The sequence below is a fragment of the Ailuropoda melanoleuca genome, chromosome 8 (genome assembly GCF_002007445.2).
Source record: "Ailuropoda melanoleuca isolate Jingjing chromosome 8, ASM200744v2, whole genome shotgun sequence".
NCBI lineage: Eukaryota > Metazoa > Chordata > Mammalia > Carnivora > Ursidae > Ailuropoda > Ailuropoda melanoleuca.
This window is the reverse complement of record NC_048225.1, coordinates 123,276,738-123,303,468: the sequence shown is the minus strand read 5'-3', so window position 1 is coordinate 123,303,468 and position 26,731 is coordinate 123,276,738. Positions and strand designations below refer to the sequence as shown.

The 26,731-nt window shown below is 39.3% G+C and overlaps 1 protein-coding gene across 4 annotated transcripts in view; it reads left to right on the top strand.

The window, feature by feature from the left end:
• ATF6 (activating transcription factor 6) overlaps window positions 1-26,731 on the top strand; it is a 205,880-nt gene that overhangs the window by 132,166 nt on the left and 46,983 nt on the right. For all 4 annotated transcript variants that reach the window (XM_034667251.1, XM_034667252.1, XM_011226064.3 and 1 more), the window contains one exon: window positions 17,348-17,432. In XM_034667251.1, the coding sequence (XP_034523142.1) occupies window positions 17,348-17,432 (85 nt within the window). The remainder of the gene's footprint in view (window positions 1-17,347; window positions 17,433-26,731) is intronic.

Sequence of the window (26,731 nt, the reverse complement as noted above, 5' to 3'; positions counted from 1 at the left end):
TTTTTTTTTTTTTTTTTTTTTTTTTTTTTTTTTTTTTTTTTTTTTTTTTTTTTTTTTTTTTTTTTTTTAAGTTACCTGTTCACCCAACGTGGGGCTTGAAAAAAAAAAAAAAAAAAAAAGAGTCACATACCCTATTGACTGAGCCAGCGGGTGCCCCTGTTCTGTCCTATATTAATTAAACAAACATTACCCGTATTATAAAACAAGTTTTCCTATTTGTCATGCACATGAATTATATGTATGTACTTACGTAATTTTTAAAGCCAGTTAGTCTCGAATGACTAAGATGTATTCTTCAGTCTCAACCTTCCCCCCCAGTATACTTAAGTCTGTTTTAGGTGAGCCAAAAATTGGGTTTATATTCATAGTTTGGCAGTACTATTGTGGGTAGCAGACAGCGGTGTTTTTTGTTTCTAGATTTGATCTTGGATCATTTTAAATAGCTAAGTTATATACTCACCTGAAGGTTGGTGGTTTAAAACTACTGTACAGGAATTTTAACTTACTATTTTACATTGGTGAGATTTTTATATTTTATAGTCTGAGAGTTGTCAGGTCATACTCTGATCAGTCTTTGATTTTCTGCTCATAGTAGAGTCATATGTATTTCATCCCATTTAACAATTGTCGATTCTCTTCAGGAAAAGGTATATCCTGGGAGCTGTGGAAATAAATAATAGATTCAGAGATTTATAATACAATTTCCATAACCCATGACTTAAAACATGTAAGAATAATTACTAATATGTATGTAAGGCTGCCTATATCTGTTTTGACTTAAACACTTTAGTATGTGCCTATGTTAGAATTGTTTAGGCAAGTGCATTTTGGGGTCCTGTCAATAATATTGAAATAATTCTCTATATTCATGTGAAATAACTTCAGTTTACCTTCATTTACAATCATCCCTAGTTCTTACTTTCATATAATTACCTGTAATTCGTATAAATTAGAGGCTATAAGGATTATCTGTGATGACCATTTTCCCCAGTATATTTGGCATCATGGTCTTACATGATTCAGAGTGAGGTTGATGGTAGCACCTGCTTCCTGATCACACACCAAAAAAAACCCAGACGTACACAGGGAGAGAGCAGAAATTTCATGTTATAGATAAATATGACCTGATAGATAGTATGTTTGTGATGTTGTTGATGGATCTTGATTTCCTTTTATTTAGGGACATCCCAGAAACCTACCCGCGTAGTGGACAGCTTCCTGTACTCTTAGCAGTTTGATAAACTGCCTTTCATGAGTGAATTGTATTTTCCACTTTGAAGATCTCAGTGTCTTTTTCCTTGGTGATTTTAGGAACACTGATTTTGATTTGGTGATTGTTGGTATGTTGGGATAAAATTGTTGACAGAGCTGGGTCTAAATCCTAGCTGGGCTTCAGTTTTTTTTAAATGAGGGCATAGACTCCCTGATTTGTAAGGGTTCTTCCTTCCCCATGACTCTGTGCTTTTGCTTAATATAGTTTCTGTCATATTTTGGTTGACTTTTTGAATGTAGTAGCAGAACTTCAAGAAAATCCCCTACGTAAGACTTGACCAAACCTGAGATTTTAGGGATGGAAGGGAGAGGATCATAAAGCCTTCAAAGACGAAAATGTATGTTGAGTTATATAAGGTGAATAGCTATTCTCAGCACAGAATAATAAAGAGCAAGGGCAGTCCAGACTCAGGGAACCTCACTGTAAAGTTAAGTATCCATGAAACAGTGTGGTGGGAGAGAAAGGGAATAGTTTATTAGAATTCGGGGAATATTGTACAGGATAAGGTTGGAGAAGGAAGTTGGGCCCAGATTTTTCAGTTTATTGGCCATCGCCTCTTAGATAAATATATATTCCGTATTTATATGCTTTTTGAGTATCACAGATATAACAACAGTTGGGAAATAGAAGAACTTAGACTGCTTTGGGTTATTTTATTTTATTTAACCTTTTAGCAGCCGTTTTAGTATCTTTGCTTAATAATTGTGAGAATGTTGAAACTAAGGGAGGGTTAGAGTTAGGTGAATATCTTTACCTCCTTTTTTATCTTGCATTCATTTCCTAGACACTTTACTTGGTGGTTTTGTTTTTTTTTTTTTTAGGTAGTACCTATTTGTTTTCCTAATCAATAAGCATTTATTTTGCTCTTTATAATTAGCCTAATATTCCAGTCAGCCACTTTATTCAGATTGTCATTCTACATGGCTTTTGAGCTCTGTGTTGGGAGGTGGATTTTCCATGATCTTCTCTGAAGTTAGAGCGCAGAACCATTTGATAGGTGTAAAGAGTGTATCTGTAGCCACATTTCCTAATAAAAGGAAATTCTGTTAAGAGCAAAGATCTAAAACTTAGAGAAAGAAATCCCCCTCCCCCTAAATACCCCTCTAAAATAAGGAGTATTATCTTATTCTTGCCTCTGGCCTCCCATCTTTTCAGAGTCTTTGTTAATGAGAACACTCTTGTGTGTGACCTGGCATTCCAGGGCAGGGCTGAACACATCTCATTTCCTGTAGCTCCACCATTAATTACTCATATCAGCACTTGTGTAGGTCTCACGCTGGAGAGTGAACTCCAGCTTAGATTCTTTTTCTTTTTTTAAGTTTTAATTCCAGTATAGGTAACATACAGTGTTATAATAGTTTCATGTGTACCATATAGTGATTCAGCATTTCCATACGGCACCCGATGGTCATCACAAGCGCACTCCTTAATCTCCATCACCTGTTGCACCCGTCCTCCCCACCCTCCTCCCCTCTGGCAACCATCAGTTTGTTCTCTCTGAGTTTGTTTCTTGATCTCTCTCTCGCATTTTTTCCCCTTTGCTTGTTTTGTTTCTTAAATTGCACGTGTGAGTGAATCATATGGTATTTGTCTTTTCTCTGACTGACTTACTTCGCTTAGCATTATACTCTCTAGCTCCATTCATGGCATTGCAAATAGAAAGATTTCATTTTTTTTATGGCTGAATAATATATACACCACATCTTTATCCATTCATCAGTCAGTCGCTGGGCACTTGGGCTGCTTCCATATCTTGGCTGTTGTAGATAATGCTGCTACAAACATAGGGGTGCGTGTATCTCTTTGAATTACTGTTCTTGTACTCTTTGGGTAAATACACAGTAGTGCAATTGCTGGATCATAAAGATAGTTCTGTTTTTAACTTTTTGAGGTGTCTTCATATTGTTTTCCACAGTGGCTGCACCAGTGTGCATTCCTACCAACAGTGCACGAGTGTTTCTTTTTCTCCACATCCTCACCAACGCCTGTTGTTTCTTGTGTCAGAGTTTAGCCATTCTGACAGGTGTGAGGTGATGTCTCATTGCAGTTTTGATTCGCGTTTCCCTGATGATCAGTGATGTTGAGCATCTCTTCATGTGTCTGTTGGCCATCTGGATGTCTTTTTTGGAGAAGTATCTGTTCATATGTTCTGCCTGTTTTTTAATTGGATTATTCGGGTTTTGGGTGTTGAGTTTTATAAGTTCTTTAAATATTTCGGATACTAACCCTTTATCAGATATGTCATTTACAAATATCTTCTCCCATTCCATATGTTGCCTTTTAGTTTTACTGCTTGTTTCCTTTACTGGGGCATTGTATTTTGATATAGTCTCGATAGTTTATTTTTGCTTTTGTTTCCCTTGACTCAGGGGACATATCTAGAAAGAAGTTGCTTCAGCCAGTGTCAAAGAAGTTACTGCCCGTGTTCTCTTCTAGGATTTTTATGGTTTCAGGTCTCACATTAAGGTCTTTAATACATTTTGAATTTATTTTTGTGTGTGATATGAGAAAGTCTGGTTTCATTCTTTTGCATGTTGCTGTCCAGTTTTCCCAAAACCATTTGTCGAAGAGACTGTCCTTTCCCCATTGGATATTCTTTCCTTCTTTGTCGAAGATTAATTGACCATATAATTGAGGGTTCATTTCTGGATTTTCTTTTCTGTTCATTGATCTGTTTTTGTGCCAGTACCATACTGTTATGGTTACTGTGGCTTTGTAATATAACTTCAAGCCTGGAATCATGATGCGCCTCCAGCTTTGCTTTTCTTCTTCAGTATTGCTTTGGCTGTTCAAGGTCTTTTGTGGTTCCATACAAATCTTAGGATTGTTTGTTCTAGTTCTTTTTTTTTAATTTTAATTTTTTAATCATCTTTTAAAAAAGATTTAATTTATTTGAGAGACAGAGAGAGAGCACAAGCAGCAGGAGAGGGAGAGGGAGAAGAAGGCTCCTTCCTGAGCAGGGAGTCCGATGTGGGCCTCGATCCCAGGACCCCAGGATTATGACCTGGGCCGAAGGCAGATGCTTAAACAACTGAGCCACGCATGTGCCCCTGTTCTAGTTCTATGAAAAATGCTGTTGCTATTTTGATAGGGATTGCATTAAATGTGTAGATTGCTTTGGGTAGTATAGACATTTTAACAATATTTGTTCTTCCACTCCATGGGATGTCTTTCCATTTCTTTGTGTCCTCTTCAATTTCTTTCACAGTGTTTTATAGTTTTCAGAGTACAGGTCTTTCAGCTTTTTGGTTAGGCTTATTCCTAGGTATCTTAATATTTTTGGTGTGGTTATAAATGGGATTGTTTTCTTAATTTCTCTTTCTGCTGCTTCGATATTGGTGTATAGAGATGCAACAGATTGCCATACATTGATTTTGTATCCTGTGACTTTACTGAATTCATTCATCAGTTCTAGCAGTTTTTTTTGATGGAGCCACATAGATTTTATTACATTGTTCTGAGTGTTTCCAAAGGTAAGTTGTGAGCAGTATCTTAAACTGATCGCTTCTGTTTCTTAGGGGGCATCTGTTTAACAGCCGAACTCTGAGGAAGAGAGGAAATGATTTCCAGTTAGTGTGATTTCCTCCCATTGTACTCCTCATCTATCTATCTATCTATTTCTTTCTTTCTTTCTTTCTTTCTTTCTTTCTTTCTTTCTTTCTTTCTTTCTTTCTTTCTTCATGTAATTGTTTCTGATGAGCATATTTTCTAGTTGGGTGCTCTGAACTTTCTTTTTCTTTTTTAAAAGATTTTATTTGTTTGAGAGAGAGAGAAGAGGAGCAGAGGGAGAGGGACAAACAGACTCTGTGCTCATATTCCAGGGGGAACAGCAAGTACAAAGGCCCTGAAGCAAGGACATGCTTGGTGTTATGTGAGGAACAAGAAAGGAGGCTGTGGCAGCAGAAGCAAAATAAATAGGGGAAAGAACCATGGAAGATGATGTTAGAGAATTAAGTAGCTGGGTCAAAGCATATCCAGCCTTAAAGGCCATTGAGGTTATCTTGATTTTACTCTGAGATTGGAAGTCATTGGCACATTTCACCATACATTTTAGCAGGATCCTTGTGGTTGCTGTCATGAGGACAGACTGGAAGGAAGAAAGAGCAGAAGCAGACAGACCATTGAGGCTGTTGTCATTATACAGACAGTAGGGATGGCTTGGATGGATGGTTCCATTCTGGGTGTATTTGGAAGGCAGAATCGATAGGTTTCACTAATAGATTGTGTAGGGAGTACGAGAAGAATACTCCAGGATTTTTGGCCCGAGTGTCTGAGGAGAATGACATTGCCACTGAGATGGGAAACCCCGGGAGAAGCACATTTAAGAGGTAGATCAGGAGCTTCGTTCTGGATATCTCAGCGCTGAGAGATGCAGGGGAGTGTTTTGAGTAGGCGGTTGGTTGGATGTAGGAGTCAAGGCCAAGGGTGTGAGATGGGCTAGAAATACAAATTTGGGAGTCATCAGCATGCAGATAATATTTAAAACCCTGAGACTAAATGAGATTACCAGGGAGTGAATACGGGTGTATGAGAAGAGCTAATATGGACTTACACTTGGGAATAAGAAAGGGGTATATTTAGTGTTGAAGGTAAGAAGAATGGAGGAGTCCATGTTCATTCTAGGTTTCTATTTGGACAACTAAATAGAAATTGATGAAGTTAATTAAAATCGGAAACCCAGGAGGAAGATAAATCAGCTTAAGAAGCTGTAGGGTATTCCAGTGGAAATATTTATTAAGTGTTCGTAAATATGGCTCTTCAGTTAAGGTTTGAGAGGTTTGAGTCTAACGTATATTTCGAATTATGTAACTAGATGAAAATCCAAAGAGAAGAAAAAGATTTGCCTCTGAGAAACCCCAATATTTAATGTGTGATGTGGGTGGAAGAGAAGATAGCAAAAAGAAAAAAAAAAAAAAACCTTGAGAGAAAATGAGAACTAAGAGTTGGAGAGGAGCTGAGAGCGTCAGCTGCTGCGGGAGAAAGGGTGAGCACTGGATAAAAGCAATGGGCCTGACAATTAGAGTCTTTATAAGGACAGTTGCAGTTAGAATGCTGGTGACAGAGCCAGTTTTCATTACTTTAGGGATCAAATGGGAGATATGGGAATCCACTGACTTATGACTCAATCTATTTTATTTACCTAAAATAATGCCATGGGATTAATCTGATTAAAATTGGCCTTTTTGGGGAAATGTTAGGTCGGACACTGAGCAACAATATCAAATATGTCAGAAACGGAATTTCAGTATCGTGCCAGGAATGGTTCTTGGTTTTAAACAACAGAAACGTAGTATAACTTAAGTTAAAGCAGAAACTGCTTACATTACAGGAAAGGAATTTAATGGAAGGCTATTTTTAGTTCACAAGACTCCATGCGAATACTGGCGAACTCAGCCCAGAACAATGATGGGAACCAAAGAAGGCCACACGGACAAGAGCACAGTCACTGTCTCAGCTCAAGAAGTTGGGTTAGGACAGGTGTCACTGGTCTCCCCCACAGCCACTAGCCTCGCTGCCAGTGGCATGCTCCCATTGCTGCTATGAATCTAAATCTGAATCTTTATTCACTGTTGCCCAAGACTTTGAATTTTAGGGGAGTGTCTGATTGGCCAGGCTTAGGTCACATGTCTGTCCTAGTTGCCAGAGAGCTGGGAGAGAAGTTGTCTGTCCCCTTCAGGTTTCTGCAGTTAGACATTTTCCCCTCACAAAAACCCACAAGTAGACAAGATATTCAAATGCTGGGCAGCCAAAACCAACAGCCAGTACTATAAAAACTAAGTACTAAATCTTAAAGGTTTAGGGAAACTAATTTAAAATTCACATAACCGAAATGAAAATGATTTTGTGAACTCAGTAATGTACTCCATGGCTTACTTTACTGATATTAAATATCAAGAGTATCAAGTTAAAAACTTGTCTTTGATCTCTCCTGCTCTGTACTTTCTAGTATGTAGGCCCTTAAGTGTCCTCCTCTCTCCCCATATCTTCTCTGGACTCTGTAACATTGGGATTTATGATGGCAGGCTGGTCACACGCCAAGAAGAAAGTGGAGGCAACGCTGCTGTACCTTGTGGTAGCACATTTCTAGGAGTGAGACTGGTCTCAGACCTAGAGGGATGTTAGGAGTAGCTGTGACCCTGGGGGGAGGAAGTACGGTGGGAAAATACAGGCAGAAGAGCAAACTGGGTTGAGGAGTGGTGGGGAGGTGTTTGGGCCACAACAGCTGCTGGGTGGCTGGGCCAGGCTGGGGATTGGGAGGGCTGGGAGATATGGCATGGAGCGAAGCAGAGGAAGGCATGTGTTGTACAGTTGGTGGCTGCCCAAATTCTTCAAAAATTAGGCCTTGGAGAGCTCTTTTTTTGTTGGATTTTTGTTTTGTTTTGTTTTGTTGGGATTTGTTTTTCTTTTTGTTTTGGTACTAGGATTTAATTTTTTTTTTAAAGGTGCTTCTCTGCCAGAAGACCATTATGAAGTCTCCACAGAAGAAAAGACCCTGTGTAATTTAAGTAGAACTGGACTTTTTTGCTTGTCCCCCCCTTTTTTTAGGGTTAACTCCTTTTTTAAAATTTAAATTCAGTTATAGTGTATTACTAGTTTCAGAGGTAGAGGTCAGTAATTCATCAGTTGGATGTAACACCCAGTGCTCTTTATATCGTGTGCCTTCCTTAATGCCCATCGCCTAGTTACCCCATCCCCCCACCCACCTCCCCTCCAGCAACCCTCAGCTTGCCTTTTTTTTAAGAATCAGCTTGCCCTGGGGCGCCTGGGTGGCGCAGTCGTTAAGCATCTGCCTTCGGCTCAGGGCGTGATCCTGGGGTTATGGGATCGAGCCCCACATCAGGCTCCTCCGCTGTGAGCCTGTTTCTTCCTCTCCCACTTCTGCTGCTTGTGTTCCCTCTCTCGCTGGCTGTCTCTATCTCTGTCAAATAAATGAATAAAATCTTAAAAAAAAAAAAAAAAAAAAAAAAGAATCAGCTTGCCCTGATTTTGACATGGCGACAAATCTGTAAGAAATACAAATCGGGGTGCCTGGGTGGCTCAGTTGCTTAAGTGTCCGACTCGATATCATTTCAGGTCTTGATCTCAGGATTGTGAGTTCAAGCCCCACATTGGGCTCCACGATGGGTGTTGAGCCTACTTTTATTAAAAAAATAAATACAAATCCAAAACCTCATAAACTTGATAAGTAATGTAAGGCCTTTAATGACGTCTCTTGAAGATACTGCACAGGGGATATTAAATAAAACAGCAGCAGTATCCTCTCACCCCACCCCCACCCCCCACACACCAGAGTCACTGCCTCATCTCTCTCCTCTATCTTCACACAGAGGCCACAGCTCAGGCTAGCCCTCTCTATCCACCTCCTTTCCACTCTTCCAGCTTCAGGACCCTTCTTCCCTGCTAATAACTCATACCTTTAAAAAAAAAAAATTAGCTTCTTCCAACTCTCCTCTCCATCTGTAACCTCACCCCTACCATACATGCAATCCAGCAGCACTTAAAAAAAAAATCCTTAGAAAAAGCAGAGATAGAGTAGAAACGCTGAATACTTGTGCTTCAATTATTTTCCCCCGTCTTTTAAATTAAAGAAAATTAAATGTGAGGGTATCTTGTTCTCTTGGTTGAATTTATAGAGAATTTCTCTGACAGTTGGCAGTAGTGTTTGTGAAAAGGAAGAGTGAGAGATCATGGTGGAAAGAGGCCAGATCAGGAAGGGATCAGAGTATAGAGAGCTTTAATTTCTAGGCTCAGAGTTTGGATGGGGGGTGAGTGCTTGTCATCGGCAGGGAAACAGTGGCTCTCAGCCACCAGGTGGGATGGAAGAACCCTGATCAACAGTGTCCGTGTCCCCGGTTGTGCTGCCTGTTACATTTTCTGAAGGACTTCTCTGACCTCAAACTTTTTGGTCCTTTTTTTAAAAAAGTACTGAATACTTAAAGTAATGCTTCTTACTTGCCCGTCACTCACTGTTCCAAGTGCTTTAAAGAATTATCTTGTTTAATCTTTATGAACAATCTGTGCACTGTGTATTGTTACTGTCCTTGTTTTACCGATGAGAAAACCAGGGCACAGAGAGATCAAGGAGCTTGTTCCAGATCCTACAGCTAGAAATGGGGGTGTCAGAGGCAGAATTCAAACCCCGGCAGTCTGGCTCCAGAGCCCAGTCTCCTCGTAGTCTCTGTCTGTGCCTTGCTGGCCGGTGCTTGTGAAAGCAGCATCCTCACGCTGTCTACATCAGAATTCCCAGGGATCCCTGCCAAATTTTGGCCCATCTCAGACTTACCTTATCAATTTTTTTAGGGGGTGGAGAACCTGGGTGTTAACATTATGAAGACCTGTAGATGATTCTGATATGGATCCGTTGTTAAGAACTTCTGTTTCAGGGGCGCCTGGGTGGCACAGCGGTTAAGCGTCTGCCTTCGGCTCAGGGCGTGATCCCGGCGTTGCGGGATCGAGCCCCCACATCAGGCTCCTCTGCTATGAGCCTGCTTCTTCCTCTCCCACTCCCCCTTGTGTTTCCTCTCTCGCTGGCTGTCTCTAACTCTGTCAAATAAATAAATAAAATCTTTAAAAAAAAAAAAATAAATAAATAAAAAAAAAAAGAACTTCTGTTTCAGAAGGACCTCCTACTGTCAGTATGTTGACTTCTGAACTTGGCTTCCTTTGGCCATAAAATGAAATGCTTTCTGAATGGTAACTAATTATTACAGAACTTAAAATTGATACTGTGATCCCTTAGCGTGCCTTTTGAGCCATCACTAGCTGAAATTTAGTTGAAATCCTTTCTTAAACAATACTTGACCAAAGAGTGAAAACAGAATTTTCCTTCCTTTTCCACAAATGCATTGTATGCCAAACTTCACTTTAAAACTGAATGGAAACTGAGAACTTGCTGTTCTGTTTCTGATGAGAATGCAGAGAATGTGCTAGGTTCTGGAAAGTACACTGTTTGTGATATGAAGAGAGAACTCTCCTGAACACTTTGGAACAAGTCTATAGAACAGCATACCTCCATCCTTAGGATTGTAGCTGGCAGTAAAGCTCAGCTTCCAGTGTGGACCAAGTGTCCAGTTTGGCTGTCTTGCTAACCCAAGATCTCAAGAGAAAATCTGTCCACTAAAGTAGAAAAACCAGATTGCAGATTAAATTTAAAAGAAATTTTAAGGGAGTTGGGTTCCCCCCCCCCCCCCGGGGGGGTTTGCCTTGTCAAGACCAGTCTTTCCTAAAATGCACTGTAGGGATATTTTATAGTCCTTTCTGTTTGTTTGTGTGAAACCAAGAGCAAAATTACTTTGGAGAAAAGATCAAGATCTTTAGTGGAGAGTGGCGGAATATCCAGACACAGAACCATGCAGGAAAGATAACTTTAGAAATATAAAGTAAGTAGGATGCCTCTCCTACTCTCACAAAAAAAAAGTTGTAGCATCATTGATACAAAGGAGTCAGCTAGAATAGCATCTCCCTGCATTCCCTTCTTCGCTGCTGTGATAGTTACACATACAGCATTTGAGACTGCTGTTACACAAGTTTATGCCATTTTTGTAGTTTCTGCCTAGAACTTTAAAAAATTAATTTTGGTCTCAACCCAGCATTTTCCCCATTTTTTACAACAAAAAGTAAAATAGTTTTCTTAGATTCTGTATTTAACAGCTTCTTTGAAGTGTTTCCCAATAATATCTCTTATCAGAAAACTCGCTGGCTCAGTTTGCTGTAGGCTCACTTCCCCCCTCCCCGCTCTGCACGGTGACTTTGGTAGCCGACCGGTAGGATGCAATTCGGTCTTCAGGAAATTCACTTCCTACCAGTAGTCCTGAGTGAAGTGAATTCTCTAAAATGAAACATCTTGTAAACATTATGTCTGACAAACGCCTACAGTTAAACTCTTCATGCATTCAGTGTTTGATCTTTTTCCTTAAGTCATTATTTTGGATTGCCACACTTTTGGCACTCAACAAATGATGATTGAGAACAAGTTTCAGGGGTCCTACTCTATTTCCCTAAATCACACACTGTGCAGCTTTTGAAAAACTCTGTATTAGAGCAGACAAAGTTTTGAACTTGATTAACTTGAGTTATTGAATGGAGTAATATGAAGTACAGGGTCAAAGACTTGCTGGCCTGATCCCTGTTCAAAGCACGTAACCAGCATTTTGTCGAAGAGCTTTCTCTAGGGAAAACAGTCCTGACCTGGTTTAGAAACACTTTCCCTGCAAACTCTCATTAAGAGAGAAGAATGATTTGGAAGCTACTGTCGTATCCTTGGGAAAGTATTTACAAGAAACCATGTTGACCAAGAAACTCCAAATTAATTCTACTTTTTAAAAAGAGAGGTGGGGTACCTGGGTGGTTTGGTGGGTGAAGGGGCTGACTTAGGCCCAGGTCATGATCTCAGGGTCCTGGGATTAGCCCACTGGCTCCTTGCTCATCAGGGGTCTGCTTCTCCCTCTGTCCCTCCTGCTCGCTCGTGTGTGTGCGTATGTGCGCGCACTCTCTCTCTCTCTCTCAAATAAATAAATCTTAGAGAGGCAGATCAGGGTACCTGGCTGGGTCAGTCAGTAGAGCATGCAACTCTTGATTTAGGGGTTGTGTGTTCGAGCCCCATGTTGGGTCTCTTTAAAATTATTTTTAAAAAAGAGAGGCATATATAATAACTGTTAGGTTGAACTTTATGAAATTACTGATATTTGACCCACAAAAAATGAGTTTTGTATGGTACAACCTTATACATTTTTGTGCAAGTAAAAGGGGAGGTCAGAGTCAGTTGGGAGGGTTTGGAGACTCCCACAGAGTTTGATATGAGAACCATATCTTCAAGCAAAATGAGTTTGTACTTATTAGGATTTCAAGCTAATCTTTCCTCTGGTGACCTTGGCAGGATTCATCAGGTTTGAATGTAGTGTCAAAATTTTGCTCTTGTGAAATGTAAGCCTTGGCTCCCTCTCGAGCCAGCTGTTGTGCACTAATAGTTTTGATTTATTCTTCCTCTGGCTGCTGTGCATAGTAATGGTGCTGATGCAAGCTTTACATTTCCTTTTATTGGTCTGTAGTTTTATTGCGTACGTTAGTGGCACAAATACTGCATTCATATTAGCTGTTTATATTAACTATTTCTAGGTTGGGGGTGAGTAATGTACTTAGCTTATGTTTATACTATAATGGGAAGCCCTACATCATAGACATTTTAATAGACTTTTTAAATGATTACATTCTACTTAGTTTTACTACCTCTAATTGTTTTTTCTTTACTTTTTTTTTTTTTAAGGATATGTCACTTTGTGTATTTGTGTATTTTAATGATTTCAAGTGTCTTAATTGTCTTTGCTTTTCAGTTGCTTTCATGGTTGGACACATTTGATTTCTTTTTTTTTTTTTTTTAATATTTTATTTTTATTTATTCGACAGAGATAGAGACAGCCAGCGAGAGAGGGAACACAAGCAGGGGGAGTGGGAGAGGAAGAAGCAGGCTCATAGCAGAGGAGCCTGATGTGGGGCTCGATCCCAGAATGCCAGGATCACGCCCTGAGCCGAAGGCAGACGCTTAACCGCTGTGCCACCCAGGCGCCCCAGGACACATTTGATTTCTGATCAACAATTAATACAGCTCTTAGAAGACACATAAATTCAGAAGGTTTGACTTTGATAAAGAGCTTTGGAAGGCTTGCTTCTCATCGCTGCTTTGGCTCTACGATTTCCAAGCTTTGATATGCTCTTCACTTAGTTCGGTAGCTTGCCAGAGACTTCATGAGATAAATGAGATAGAGTGATAGAAAACAAGGGCTCTCCAGGATAGGAACATAGATGAGAAAAAATTATGCAAAACTATTTTTAAAATGAGGATAGATGCTTTTTATTTTTGATCTGGTTTTAACGGTTTTATTTTGAAAAACCAAGCCCGTCTCTGGAATCCAGTGGATATGGACCAAATATAAAATGTTAAGTCATTGTTGTTAATACGCACCTGACATGCAAAATTTGACAAATAGAGGCCCATGTTGATCCAGATAAAAGCTGTTCCATGTCAGAGTGCAGCCTGTTGTAGACTGTTTCCCTCATTGCCCAGGAGACAACATTAGATACTAAATACATTCCCTTCTATCAAAGATATGGGACCCCAACCTTAGGTCAGAGTTTCCTAAAACAAGAGAAGCTGTCTAACCTAGTATAATAGAGACTACTGGATGATCTATGTATTAACAAAATTGGTTAAAGCAGGAGATCATCAAAATAATATGTGTATTTTAAATTTATTTCATTTAATTACATAAATGTGGACTTGTTTGCCAAGTTTGGTGTTTGGCCAACACCTTTTGTTTGAGTCCAGATCTAGGACAGTTCCATAGTTGCCTTTCAATACAAACTACACTCACAATACATCAACTATAATATCCAGTATTGGTTACTCTTACTCTAAATTAGATTAAGAATTTTAAGATTTTTTTAAGCAATTTGAATGCAGACTAGTATGTTTTTTTTCTCAGTCTTTTATGGTTGTTTTGGAATGAGTGAATTTTTTAAACTATTCACTTTTATTAAATTTTGTTTTCCTTTTCACACTTTTTTTAAATCAATTTCCCTAATATTTTTTTAAAAATTTATTTATTTATTTGAGAGAGAGGGGAAGCATGAGCAGGAGCAGCAGAGGGAGAGGGAGAGAGAATCTCAAGTGGGCTCCGCACTGAGTTTGGAGCCCAGCCAGGGGCTCAGTGTCGAGTCCCTGAGATCATTACCTGAGCCAAAACCAAGAGTCTGATGCTTAGCTGACTGCACCACTCAGGCGCCCCCAGTTTCCCTAAATTTTTTCAAATTACACAGTTACCCTAACAAATACAATTAGCAAAAGTAGTTTTGGGGAGGAAAAACACAACCAGTCACGAATGTTCACTTGTGCTGTGGTCATCAGTAAGTTTTAGAGGGAAGTAGGAAGGGTCATTTAATCTCAGCAGTCCGTTGAGTTTGAGGTCAGTTTCCACTCTACATGGATATGTAGAATCAGCATTAGACAACACTTACTGGGACCTTAATTTTATTGTGAATTACCATTTCAACCTCCAGCTGAGCAAAATGTCCAGTGCTTTAGCCCTCTCAAAAAGAGAAGAAACGTAATTTTGGATGCTGCATTATGCACTAATATTTTGGTTTTCTTCTAACAAAGTGCTTGGAGAAGGGGACTGGGAGAATTGTATGAAAATAGCAGATTTTCTCATGCATGATGTTGTGTAACATTGGAAAACTAATGTTTTATTCTCACAGTGAAATGCTTTGGTGTTTTCCGACCAGTGTTTCTCTGACTTCTTCTGGGAATAAAAATAACAATGTGTTGATGATAGTGTCTGTCCACAAAGTTTCCTCCCTGAAGATATCCCATGGTATCTCAGTCCTATAGAGGCTTTTCAGGAGTGCATTTGGAGATATCCTAAAACTACTGACATAGATTTCAGCAACAGTGCCAAAATAAAGCTTGTTTGTTTCTGAAAACATCACTAATAGAATTAATATGCTAAAAAGGAGTGAGATGAACACAGTTGGGGAGAAAAAAGTGATTCAGTCACTGTTACAGCAAGGAGCATTTAATTTGAGGAAGTGAAAGTAAATGTTAAATGAATCAACTACACTCTCCCAGATGTTTGTGTGTATAAATTATTTTTTAATATAAGATAAGCACTATTAGAATTTGTAGTATACTGGCTTTGATTTTCTGCAGTTCTGTGGTAAACAAGCAGTTTAAAGATTTTTTTTTAAAAATTAGAGAGAGAGAAAACAAAAGAGAGAGCGAACATGAGTAGGGGTTGGGGTAGAGGGAGAAGTAGACTCCACACTGACCAGGGAGCCCGATGTGGGACTCGATACCAGGACCCTGGGATCATGACCTGAGCTGAAGGCAGACACTTAACCAACTGAGCCACCCAGGCGCCCCAAACAAGCACTTTAAATTCCGGGTCTCCTCCCTGCCCCCCACCCTCCGCAGTTTGCAAACTTTAGAGGTAAGGCTGGTTAACTCTAATAATTTTTATGCGTTCAAGATGTGATTCTCCTTTTTCATAAATATAATGTGTTTTTTGGCTTTTTCCTGCAAAAGTAACTACTTTGTTTGAAATTTAATGAAGAAAGAAAGTTCAGAAAATCATGTTTAAAAACAATGTTTAGTGTGGCATCTAGATCTTAGCCGGAAACTCAGATTTAAGTCTGAGCCTGACCTTAACCCATGACCAATGGAATCTAAGTGTGTTTGTTTTTACAGTAGCTTTAATTTGGGGCTTGCAAGTTTGTTGGTTTGTTTTCTCATTCAATTTTGGGGACCCTGAAGCAGTATTTTAATTATAGGAATTAAGCTATTTATAATTTTCATGGCATGAAGATCAGGAAATTTTGTTTTTTCTTGGCTGTATTATGTTATCTTACTGAGAAATGTGTGATCTTTGTGTCTAACAATGCACTTAAAAAAAAAAAATCTCCCATGCTGCAATGCTGGAATTCTAACGGAACAACTTCACTCATCTTTCCCCCCACTTTAAAAAAAAAAAAAAATCTGTTCTCACGGAAATGCTGCCTTGAGTTAAACAAAGGACAAGCTGTTACTGAAATGTTTTCTATACAGTTCTGTTCACGTATATTCATTTCAGCTTGTTTTTTGCATTCTAGATTTTTTCCTTCAGTTTGCTGATAATTGCATTTCGTAATTACACTGACCTTTGAACTAAGTTGCATTAATTTTTATTACCTTCAGCTGTGTTAAATCCTCCTTGTAATGAGCCCTTCCCTGTAGCAAGTTTGCTGAATGAGTGATGAAGCAAGGGGGCAGAGGAGCAAGAGAGGGAAGCAAGGGCGTTAATATCAGGTTCAGTTCTATCTCAGTTTAACCATGCTCCCTTAAGTGGAAACACTAATGTATGGTTTTTTTTTTTTTCTTTCTTTTTGCTGTGACGATTCCTATGTTTTTGCTAGGAAAAAGGAGTTATTGATGTTTAAACAGTAGTTCATATCAAAGTCATAAGTTGTTTATAATCAGCTTTGGAATACGTACAGTCGTACATACCTTTTCCAAAACACACATACCCCCCCCTTTTTTTGAAGCCAGACTCCTCTTGGCTCATCTTACTTTCAGTATGTATGTGGTTGGAAACCAGAACCTTCAGATGCCACGGGTCACTTACAGATGATCAAAAGTTGGCAGTATTACATTTGGAACTTTATAATTGTGCTAGATGTGGATTTATAATTTTTTTTAATTCTTCCATTGAACTGTATGTTTTTTGTTTTTTTTTTTAGATTTTTTATTTATTTAGTTGACAGAGATAGAGACAGTGAGAGAGGGAACACAAGCAGGGGGAGCGGGAAAGGAAGAAGCAGGCTCCTAGTGGAGGAGCCTGATGAGGGTCTCGATCCCGTAACGCCGGGATCACGCCCTGAGCTGTAGGTAGACGCTTAACAACGCTGCCACCCAGGCGCCCCTGAACTGTATGCTTTTTAAGGGCAAGAACTATACATCTTCTTTAGTATATATTTATTGCTTACCAAAAGAAATCTAACGCTGTGATTGCTTCAAAGGGAGAAGGGGAGGCTAAGCAGGCAAAGTTCCAGAGTCTGGCATTAAGGCAGTTTGCAAACAGAATCTCTATTTTATGTATTAGTAATTTGTAATCAGAATTGGGGGGGGGCAGAAATGTTCCTCCTCTTAAAAAAAAAAGTGAAAATGACTGTACTGGATAGATAATTTCAGTATCCTGTGATATTACCTAGTCTGGCCCCCTCGTTTTACAGGACTGGAAATAGACCCAGATCATACAGCTCTTAGTGGTAGATCTAGAATTACAACCCTTTTGTCTGGATTCCATGACCAGTACTTTGTCGTCAGAACCTAGGAGTATTCCAAGAGTACTCCATAGCGCCTGGTAATGAGAGACACTCAGTAAATCCTAAGATGATTTGTAGCTAATTACTTTTAAGCCAAGTTAAAATAAAAAAATGTCATTTTTGTTTATGATCTCAATGAAACGTTGGCATCTTAGAAACTGATTTGTGCCTATTAGAAGACTAAGCCAGTTGTTATAACACGTTGTTCTCTGTTATTCTTAGGATCACCTGCTGTTACCGGCCACTACCCACAACAAGACCACAAGACCAAAGATGTCAATAGTATTACCAGCAATAAACATAAATGGTAAGTTGAAATTTGGGTTTATGAATGACGTAAGATTGCTTTGTTTAACCAGTATTCTCTGGATTAACCAAAAGACATTTAAAGTGGTTGGTCAGATGTATATCCATGCATTAATTTTGAAACATTTTCCATTTTTTTCACAGATTTATTTTTAAATTCCTATACTCTCTTTAAAAATAACTTTAAAAAATGACAGATTTCATTTGAAGTTACTTTTAAAATTACTCTATTTTTAAGAGGAAAAATTCTCTTGTTTACAAAATCGGAGAAGTTAGCATCTTGACTGCTTCCTTGACGGACTTACTGTAGCCTTTCTGGTTTTACATATAGTATAAGAGTTCCCTGCTGGGTTCTGAGAGTGAATTTGTAAGTTAGGTTTTAGGAACTCAAAGCAGTTTCCTGTATTGTGTAAATGGTGACATGATTTCCAGACAAAACATCACAAGCCTATTTAGTCCATACTACTGATGAATTTGGAATTGATAGTGTTACCATTACATTTTGTTCTCCTACTAGTGCTGGGTATTACATAAATTACAAATAATGCTTTAATACCTTGAGACCATCTAAGGATGTTAAGGCATCTTGCTTATAATCTAGAAAGAAAAATAAGCCCAGAAATCACTGTACTCCAAAGAGAAGGTCCCATAAGGAATATACAAAGTAGTAAAGAAATTTAGTAAAGGAAAGATTGCTTCCAGCTGGGTTCTTCATGGAAAAGAGAAATCTCTTATTCCCAGTGCCAGCCGTGTGTTGTCAATGAGCACAGTGTATATGGTTGACTGCTTTCTCTGACACATCATGTTAGGCTCTAATGATACTAGGAGGATTGGCCATCCTTCTCAAGTTCATTTATCTGGTATAATGGAACTCCCAGTACATTTTCTATCTAATAGTAAGAACCTCATAGTTTATTAATAAACCCAAAAGTGAAAAGCCTTTTGAACTAACCTGCAGTTTGAACCAGTCCACATTCTGATTGATGATCATAGTTAAACAACCAAATATAATTATATTTAAAAAAAAAAAAAAAACAGAAAAAACTGGGATTCTAGATAAATTCCAATAAAATTTAGTCTTAGAGAAAAAATATTAGATACTCATTTTACAGTTTAAGACCATAGAGGACTATAGAATTTCGTTGAGCTGTATGCAGACTGCTTATTAGAAATGCTTAGAGGTCATAGGGACACCTGCAGGGCTCAGTTGGTTAAGTGTCTGGCTCTTGGTTTCGGCTCAGGTCATGATCTCCTGAGATCATGGGGTCAAGCCCCACATTGGCCTCCATGCCCAGCGCAGAGTCTGCTTGAGATTCTCTCCCTTTGCCCCCTCCTGTTCAAGTTTGCTCTCTAAAATAAGATAAATAAATAAAATCTTAAGAAAAAAAAGAAATGCTTAGGAGGTCATGATCTCAGGGTTGTGAGATCGAGCCCTGCCTAGCATGGAGCCTGCTTAAGATTCGCTCTCTCCCTCTCTCTCTGCCCCTCCCCACCCTCCCTCTCTGAAAAAAAAAGGGGGGGGCTTAGAAGGTAGCTTTTTTTTTTTTTTTAAAGATTTATTTATTTTAGAGAGTGTGTGTATGCGGGCGCATGTGCAGGGGGAGGACAGAGGGAGGGGGAGAGAGAGAATCTCAAGCAGACCTCCCCACTGAGTGCAGAGCCCTATGTCATGACCCTGAGATCATGACCTGAGCTGAAATAGAGTCAGACACTTAACCACCTGAGCCACCCAGGCGCCCTGAGGCAGCTTTATAGATAGAAAAGAAAGCATCTGTTTTGGTAAAGCATAGAAGAATTATGACATTTTCTTAGTCTTACAAAGACATTTAGAACAAATTAAAAAAAAAAACAAAAACTGTAACATCGAGAAGAACTTATCTTCCTTCAGTAAAGGCATACCCCAAAGCTTTCATGGAGCAGTCCTACGACTGCTTCAAGAAGGACAATATATTCCAGAGTGTACTGCATTACACTCCAAAGAATATGTTTAGGAAATATCATTTATTCTTATTTCATAGGTTCCTACGTTTCTCTGCTTGAACCATAATAGATTTGAGTTCCGGTCAGCTTATGCTCAGAAGGGCTATTATCTAAACTTGAACAACACAGAGTTCACTTAATTTTGTTCTGATATTGAATTCTTAGGCAAGAGAATGCCTGATTTTATTTTATGACAGTGAGCTTTCCGTATTTACTAAGCCAAAAACAATAAGATGCTGTCGGACTCTGTTGATCTTGGCCAGGGGGCTAATTTTTGAAAATGAGCCTTTCGTGGATTTGAAAAATACAATCATTAGAAGATCATTTCCTTTTTAATCTGGCTTTGATTTCTTTATAAATAAATTTAGTTTTTTTCCTTTTTAGGGTATAGTAAACTATTTGAAAAGTTAAGATTCAAATTTGAGAAATACTGGTTGAATATGTACCGTGTGCCAAGTGTCGTGCTGTATCCGCAGTCTCTTCTTGAGCAGTCCCTCCACCTTCGTGCTCTGAGGGTACTTCTCACATTAGAATCTGGTTTTGCCTCCTCACCTTATGTGCCTGTGAGCCTACAGGTGGGGCGGGTATATCTTTACTCCCCCACAACTTCCAAACGATCTCTCCTCCTTCCCCCGTCAGTCCCCCTGACATCTTCAGGTGCATAATGTCGGCCTTTACTCCGCTTACCCTGGTTTGTCGCTGTCTTCTAGCCCGTCTTCACTGACGACTGCACCGCTTCTGCTGTCTCTCTGTAACTTCAGCATCCGCACAGAGGACTCATCCGGCACCCTGGCCCCTTTTGATCCCACTGTCTTTTTTCTTTCAAGATTATTTATTTATTAGAGAAAGTGCACAAGCTCAGGGAGAAGCAGGGGGAGAAACAGACTCCCTGCTAAGTGTGGAGCCAGACTTGGGGCTCTATCCCAGGATTAGGAGATCATGCCCTGAGCCGAAGTCAAGAGTTGGACACTCAACCGACTGTGCCACCCAGGCACTCCAGTCCTGTTGTCTTTTATTCTGTACCCCTCAGCCTCCCATCCACATGGTCACACTCTAGACCTCCTCCTCATCAGTAATGGCCCTGCTCTTGAAGCATCCCACTCCTCCGTACTCTTACCATCCTCCTAACTACTCTCTGACCTCACAGTCTCCAGGCCTCTGACCCCACCGCTTTTTCCACATGGATCACGTTCGAAATGGTCATATATTCCTCCTTCTCTAGCCTAGATTCCACCCCCCACACTTTCATCTCTCTCTTGCAACTCTCCTTACACCCTGGTTTCTTTTTTCCTTAGGTCCGACTTGGCTGTAAAATTCCTCTCCCCCTAGTTAAACCCAGCTGTCCTCTTTATGCCTACTCTCAAGCAGCTGAAAATGGCCAGAAAATACCTTCTAGTCAGGACAAGTAGTTTCACTGCAAATTTATGACTATTAATTCCACAGGAGCATTCAGTACTGCCAGTCATTCCTAGTAATTTCGCTTGCCTTCTGTCTGAAACAAGACTTTCTCGCCCTCTCTTCTCAAATCCCCAACATCCCCTCTGCCCACCCCATCAGCTGATGAACTCACCAGAAGCTACGCTGAGAAAATAGATGTACTCATGTAAGAGCTACCTCATGTGCCACTGCCGGAAGCACAGCTACTCCTGACACTCACAGACCCTGCCTGCCCTGTCGCGCTGGGAGGAAAGTCTCCGCCATTGCATTCTAAAGCTCAGTTTGCTATTATTAGGTATGTGTCACTGGGCAAGTTACTTAGTTTTTCTGTACCTCACATTCCTCATCTGTAAAAGGAGATATTAGTAATACCTTTATCTTAGAGCTGATGTGAGAATTGAGGAAAAATGCTTTAAATAGTGCCTGGCCATTTTCAGCATAGACGCTTGTGCCCCTTTGTCACTGTCATCATCCACATTGTCTAAGGTGATTCCTTCCTTTTGGACCCTGCGTCCCAGCCCCTCTCACCATTTCAAAGACTTTGCTCCTACACTGATACCCTTTCTATCCTGCGCCATCACCCTCTTGCCTACCGGTTCATTCCCATCAGCATACAGAATGTCTTCACACTACCTTTGGTGTGGGGAGACTGTAATAATGCCACGTCCTATTTCTCCACTACCCTTCAGGGTAAAAGAGTGCCTGTACTCTTTGCCTTTATCTGCTTATCTCCTGGTCTCTCCTCCACACTCATATGTGCTTTCTTCTGAACCTTTGAGACTAGACTGCAGACATTATATGTTACCCCCAAATACCTGAATATGCATCTGCTAAAAAAGGGGCATTCTCCAACATAAGCACAAGAAAATGAGCACACTTTAAAAAGAAATACGTTTAGCATTGGTACTGTCCAGTTTAATACATAGTCCATGTTCACATTTCCAGTTTGACTCGATTCTGTGTCGAGTCAAAGACCATACATTACACCCACCTGGCACACCTCTTTAGTATCCTTTCATCTAGAACCCTTGCTTTTTACAAAAAATTGTCTTTCATGACATACACACTTTTTAGAAACCAGAGTCACTGAGGTATAACATAACATACAGTAAAAATCAACAATTTTATGTGTACCATTTAATGAGTTTTGACAAATGTAAACAGTTGTGAAACTACCACTCGATCATGATACAGCTGTTTTCATTACTTCAGAAAGTCTCCTCATACCCCTTTGCAGCCATTCTCCTGAAGTACATTTTTGACATTCCCTCCTTTTGAAAAACCTCATTTGTAGGCTTTCATGATACTGTGGCTTGTCTCGTTTTCCTCCTTTGTCTCCTTCTCAGTCAGCTTAGCCAGTTTCTCCTCCTCTGTGAGGATAGGAAACTGGTTTCTTATGTTTGCCACCTATACCTCAGCACCTGGAATAGCGTCTGGTGTAGGAACATAGCAAGATGAGACACTTTGATACAAGTTAGTTCATGCTCACCTGCCAGCTAAGTATTATCCTCATTTTATAGATGAAGATATTAAAGCCCAACAAGGTAATTTGTACTACTTACACAGCCATTACATAACAGAGCCAGGATTTCAGAAAGTGTATAAAATATGTTCAACTAATTATTATACTGTTATTTCAGTATTAAAGACAGATGTGTGAATATCAAAAATATTTGGGATTCCAGAATTTAAGATAGATTTTTTTTTATACCACTCTGTCCCTTATGGTGTAAAGCTGTGCCCATCTGTTGAGAGCAGCACGATACAATGTAATTCCTGTGTTTTGAATTGGACAGACGCAGGTTTGTTGAATGGCTGGAAAGTGAGGTAAATGTTATTTGGTCAGTGCTTTGTGGTCACTTGAAAGATTTTACTATTTTAATTCTTCACGTTCTTAAGAGCAGTTGGCAAGTACAGTTTAGTCTAATCTTTCCAAATATAAATTAAGTGTTTACTAGTTACTTTTCTACCATATTGGCTGAGATTTGGAGTTCATAGTAAAGAGTGAATTGAAACTATTAACCTCCTTTTCAACAACTGTTCTACAAAGGAAAGCACATGCAAAAAAAAAAAAAAAAAAAAAAAGGAAGAAAAAAACTCCCCAAAATCCAGAGGTGGNTTTCTTTGGCGTATTGGGTGTATGAATTTGACAGGCAGTACTGTAAGTTATATGCACACAGAAACATTTGGGCACCTGTTTCTTGCAAGAGCTGAGATGTTGTGAGGATATCTCTAACATAGAAGTTTTTCATCCTGAGCAGTGTAAGAATTTGAGAAAGTTGAATAAAATGTATTTTTGCCATTTCTGAGTTCAAAAGTTACATGTAACTTGGAAAGAACATAAGTTGTGGGTTTGATCCCTCTCTCTGACTTTAGTGGTGCCTGTAGGATTTTGGAGAGGGTGGTGGAAGACCCAAAGTCAAATTTTATTGAGCAGTTGGTTTCTGTAGTACCCTGGATAGGGATAATTTGGGAAGAGGAATTTGATTTTCCAAGTTTGGCGAAGTAAATTAGATTCCCAAGTCAATATCTGATCTTAAACTATAACGTATAATGACTCTACTTTGTGGTTTTGAGCTATGGAAAAAAGTCTGTACAAAAAATAGCTAAAGAGAGTAGGATATGGGTGTGAAATTAATGCCATTTAGAAAATCCTAGTTACATCATTCTGTGTTTTCTATTGCCAATTTAATTTTTGTAATTTATTTCATTTTGCATTCTCTTTGTTACTTGATTTCCTTTGTCTCGTATGACAGTTGAAAACAGGTTAGTGAAGCTGTAAGAAAGTGTGTCTTTCAAGAAATCTTCACACTGAAGATTATTGAAGTAAAATGAAATACTAGGTATGATTTAAGAAAGCTTTTAAAAAATGATTGCAGATGGTTGGCAGAGCAGTGGATGATAAATTAGAGGCTATTGCTATTTTTAAAAAGAGGATTCTGGAAGTTTTCCTTGTACTATAAGACAACATTTCCTGCTTTTAAAATATCTCCACTTATGTTGTGATGAAACTGCTCATTTCCTTTCTTTCTTCATAAGTAATTCAACAAAATAGACCATAGAAGAGATCTTACTTTTAATGGTAGCTACTTTGTAGACATCTTTCACAGGGAATGAACACAGCCATTAGCAGATGCATAATTTGACCAACACTTTGACTGATTTGGTTCTACTGTTCCCCTTCCCTCTGTGTATCATGTACCTAAGTTAGTGTGGTACCTGAGTAGGAAAGAGAAAACTTCTGATTCTACCCTGCTCTTGGTACGGGTTCAAGTGGACGAACAAATGACTACAAGGCTAAACTGTATTTATATTTAATCTCAGAGTAATTTCCATGTAAAGGAAAATCTAGAAGAACTTACTAGCAATGAAACATCTTTTTAGTTGAAGAGGATGTAATAGAAGGACAAGAAGCAAACCAACTCAACAAATGTGTTGGTTTTAATAATAAGAGAATGTTGATACAACTGCTTTTGATGATGACCAGTTTCATAAAACTGTGATCCCAAAGAAAATGTATTTGGAAACTGTCCTATTTTAGGCACATTCTGCATGAGCAGGCTGGTTGTCTGTAAGAGAATTGTGCCTAAAAGTTGTGCCTTTTACTCTTACAAATTCATTTCTTCTTAAAGGCCTGCAGATTATCTGCTTTCTTAAAATATGTTTATAACCTTGCATTTTCATTGCAATTTATTCCATTTCAGTGTTCTGTAATTGTGTCCAGAAGGTTGAGTGAGTGGAGTCTTCTCTTCCAACCATGTTTTAAATATTTTAAAAACATATAATCAAATATTTGACTTTTGACTCACTACTGAAAGCAGTAGTACGATTTCCACACTGAGAATTTCTACTGACAAAAGGAGAAAAATGACACTACTCACAAAAAAGAAATATTTTTTTCTTTCAATATATATCCACGGATCTATGAATTATGTGTAGCTGGCAGTATAATGAGGAGTGTCAACATTGACCGCACTAGCTGCGATAAACAGCTTCACAAAGTACCTTCACAAAGGCCTGAGTCTTCATGTTGATCCCCTGGGTTGAACTGGCAGTTTTCTCATGAGAAAACAGTCACCTGTGGGAGGCGGAATATGATTCACATTACCTTTCCAGTGTGGGTAAAATTTGGCTCAATTCCTTAGGTCCCTTTTTAGCGTACCTTCTCTGGTTATGCTAAATCACCAGCCAGGCCTGGAGCAACAGTGATGATTTTGATCAGTTCTAAACCAGAAACAAGATGCTGATTAATGTTTTAAGGGAAATCAATTAAGTACTGGGTAGTTATAAATCTTAATGGCTCTGGCATTGGATCAAAAATTTGAAGAATATGATAGATACTAGAATCTTGGTACCTTAGGAGGTAAAACTTGAACTGGACTATAAAGGAAACTTAGAGGAGGATAAGAAGAAGGATATTTTTTAATGTGAGGATTGCATTTAGATACAAGTAACAGAAAACCTTAACTAAACATTGTCTTAAATAAATTGGATTCGATTTTTCTTATATATTGACAAGTCCATAGCAACGAACCAATCTAGCTGCTGGTGCTTGTTCAACAACATAAGATGCTAGGACTAAGGTTGCTTTAATTCTCTTGGCCTTTCTCAGATGTTCTCAAAGTGGCTGCTACAGCTCAAGCCCTCATATCTGTATTTTAGACAAAAAAAAGGAGGAAGGCATGGCATCTATCAGGAAAGCAAACATTGTCCAGAAATTGCTAGCAGACTTTTGCTGATGTCTCATGGGACATACAGACTGTGTCACACGCATACGCCTAGCTTCAAGGGAGGCTCGGAGATACAGTGTTTTAACTAGGCACACTGTGATCTGAAAAAAATATGGACCCTCCTTAATATGGAAATAATGGGTATTGGGTGGACAAATCAGCAGCAGCTGCTTACTGTGGCATTCCATCATGTGCTAAGTTGGGATCGAGTAAAGTGTCTGGGAGGAGACAGTGAAGAGAGGACTTGAATCAAAGAGGAAGAGAAATAGTGTTTACTGCATGGGATGCAGTAATGGTGTAGGTCATTAATGAGTTAAGGATGTGACTTGAAGCTCTCCAGCATAAAAATTACACTCTGAGAGCTCTGTTGAGAGACTGTTAATGTGGCTGAGGTCTGTAAGTGAAAAAAAAAGTTAGGGAAGATGAGCTAGGATGCATTGCACCAATTTTGGGGTGAGGTTGTGAAAGGCCTGGAATGGAGAGAAAGGAAAACTGTCCAAAGAAATCTCAAAGGGAAAATCTGTTGTGCCTGGCAGCTGAAGGAGGGAGTCGGAGTTCATTGCACGAGAGTAAAGTAGCTGGACTTGCCAGAGCTGTTTCTTGCCACCTTTGTTTCCTCTGGGCGAAGTCGTCAGGGGAACCATTCTCAAATCCTCCCAAACCATTTGCTTATCCCCACTTAGTGTCGCCTCTTCTGAGCCCACTTTTACAAAGTAAGTCTGAAAGTAGGATTTTGAAATGGAAAAGACCAGATTAATGGTGGATCTGCCTTTCTGTACCTGAAGACTTACCACTCTGTTGAGAGTGATATTGCTTTGAGGGTTTGTTGGCAGGTTTATTTTTTTCTTGAGTAGTTTGTCTTTTTTTAGTATTTGATTTACTAATAAACTTTTCGATCCGTGGGAACGTTCATGAGCCTCCAGAGCTTTCCTTCGGATCGGGTTGCACTGCGTCTTCCAGGATGTGAGTACTTCCTGGACCCGAAAGAGCCGGTTGCCGAGCCCGCTGCACCTAACCGACCTTCCGAGCCCCGTCAGCTCTCAGTGAGATCACTTTCACTCTTTTTCCCTTGTGGCAAAAATCTGTTTCTACTCAAACAGATGGTTTAGCTTTCGACTAATAAATACTAGACATCAGTATCTGTTTAGGCCAA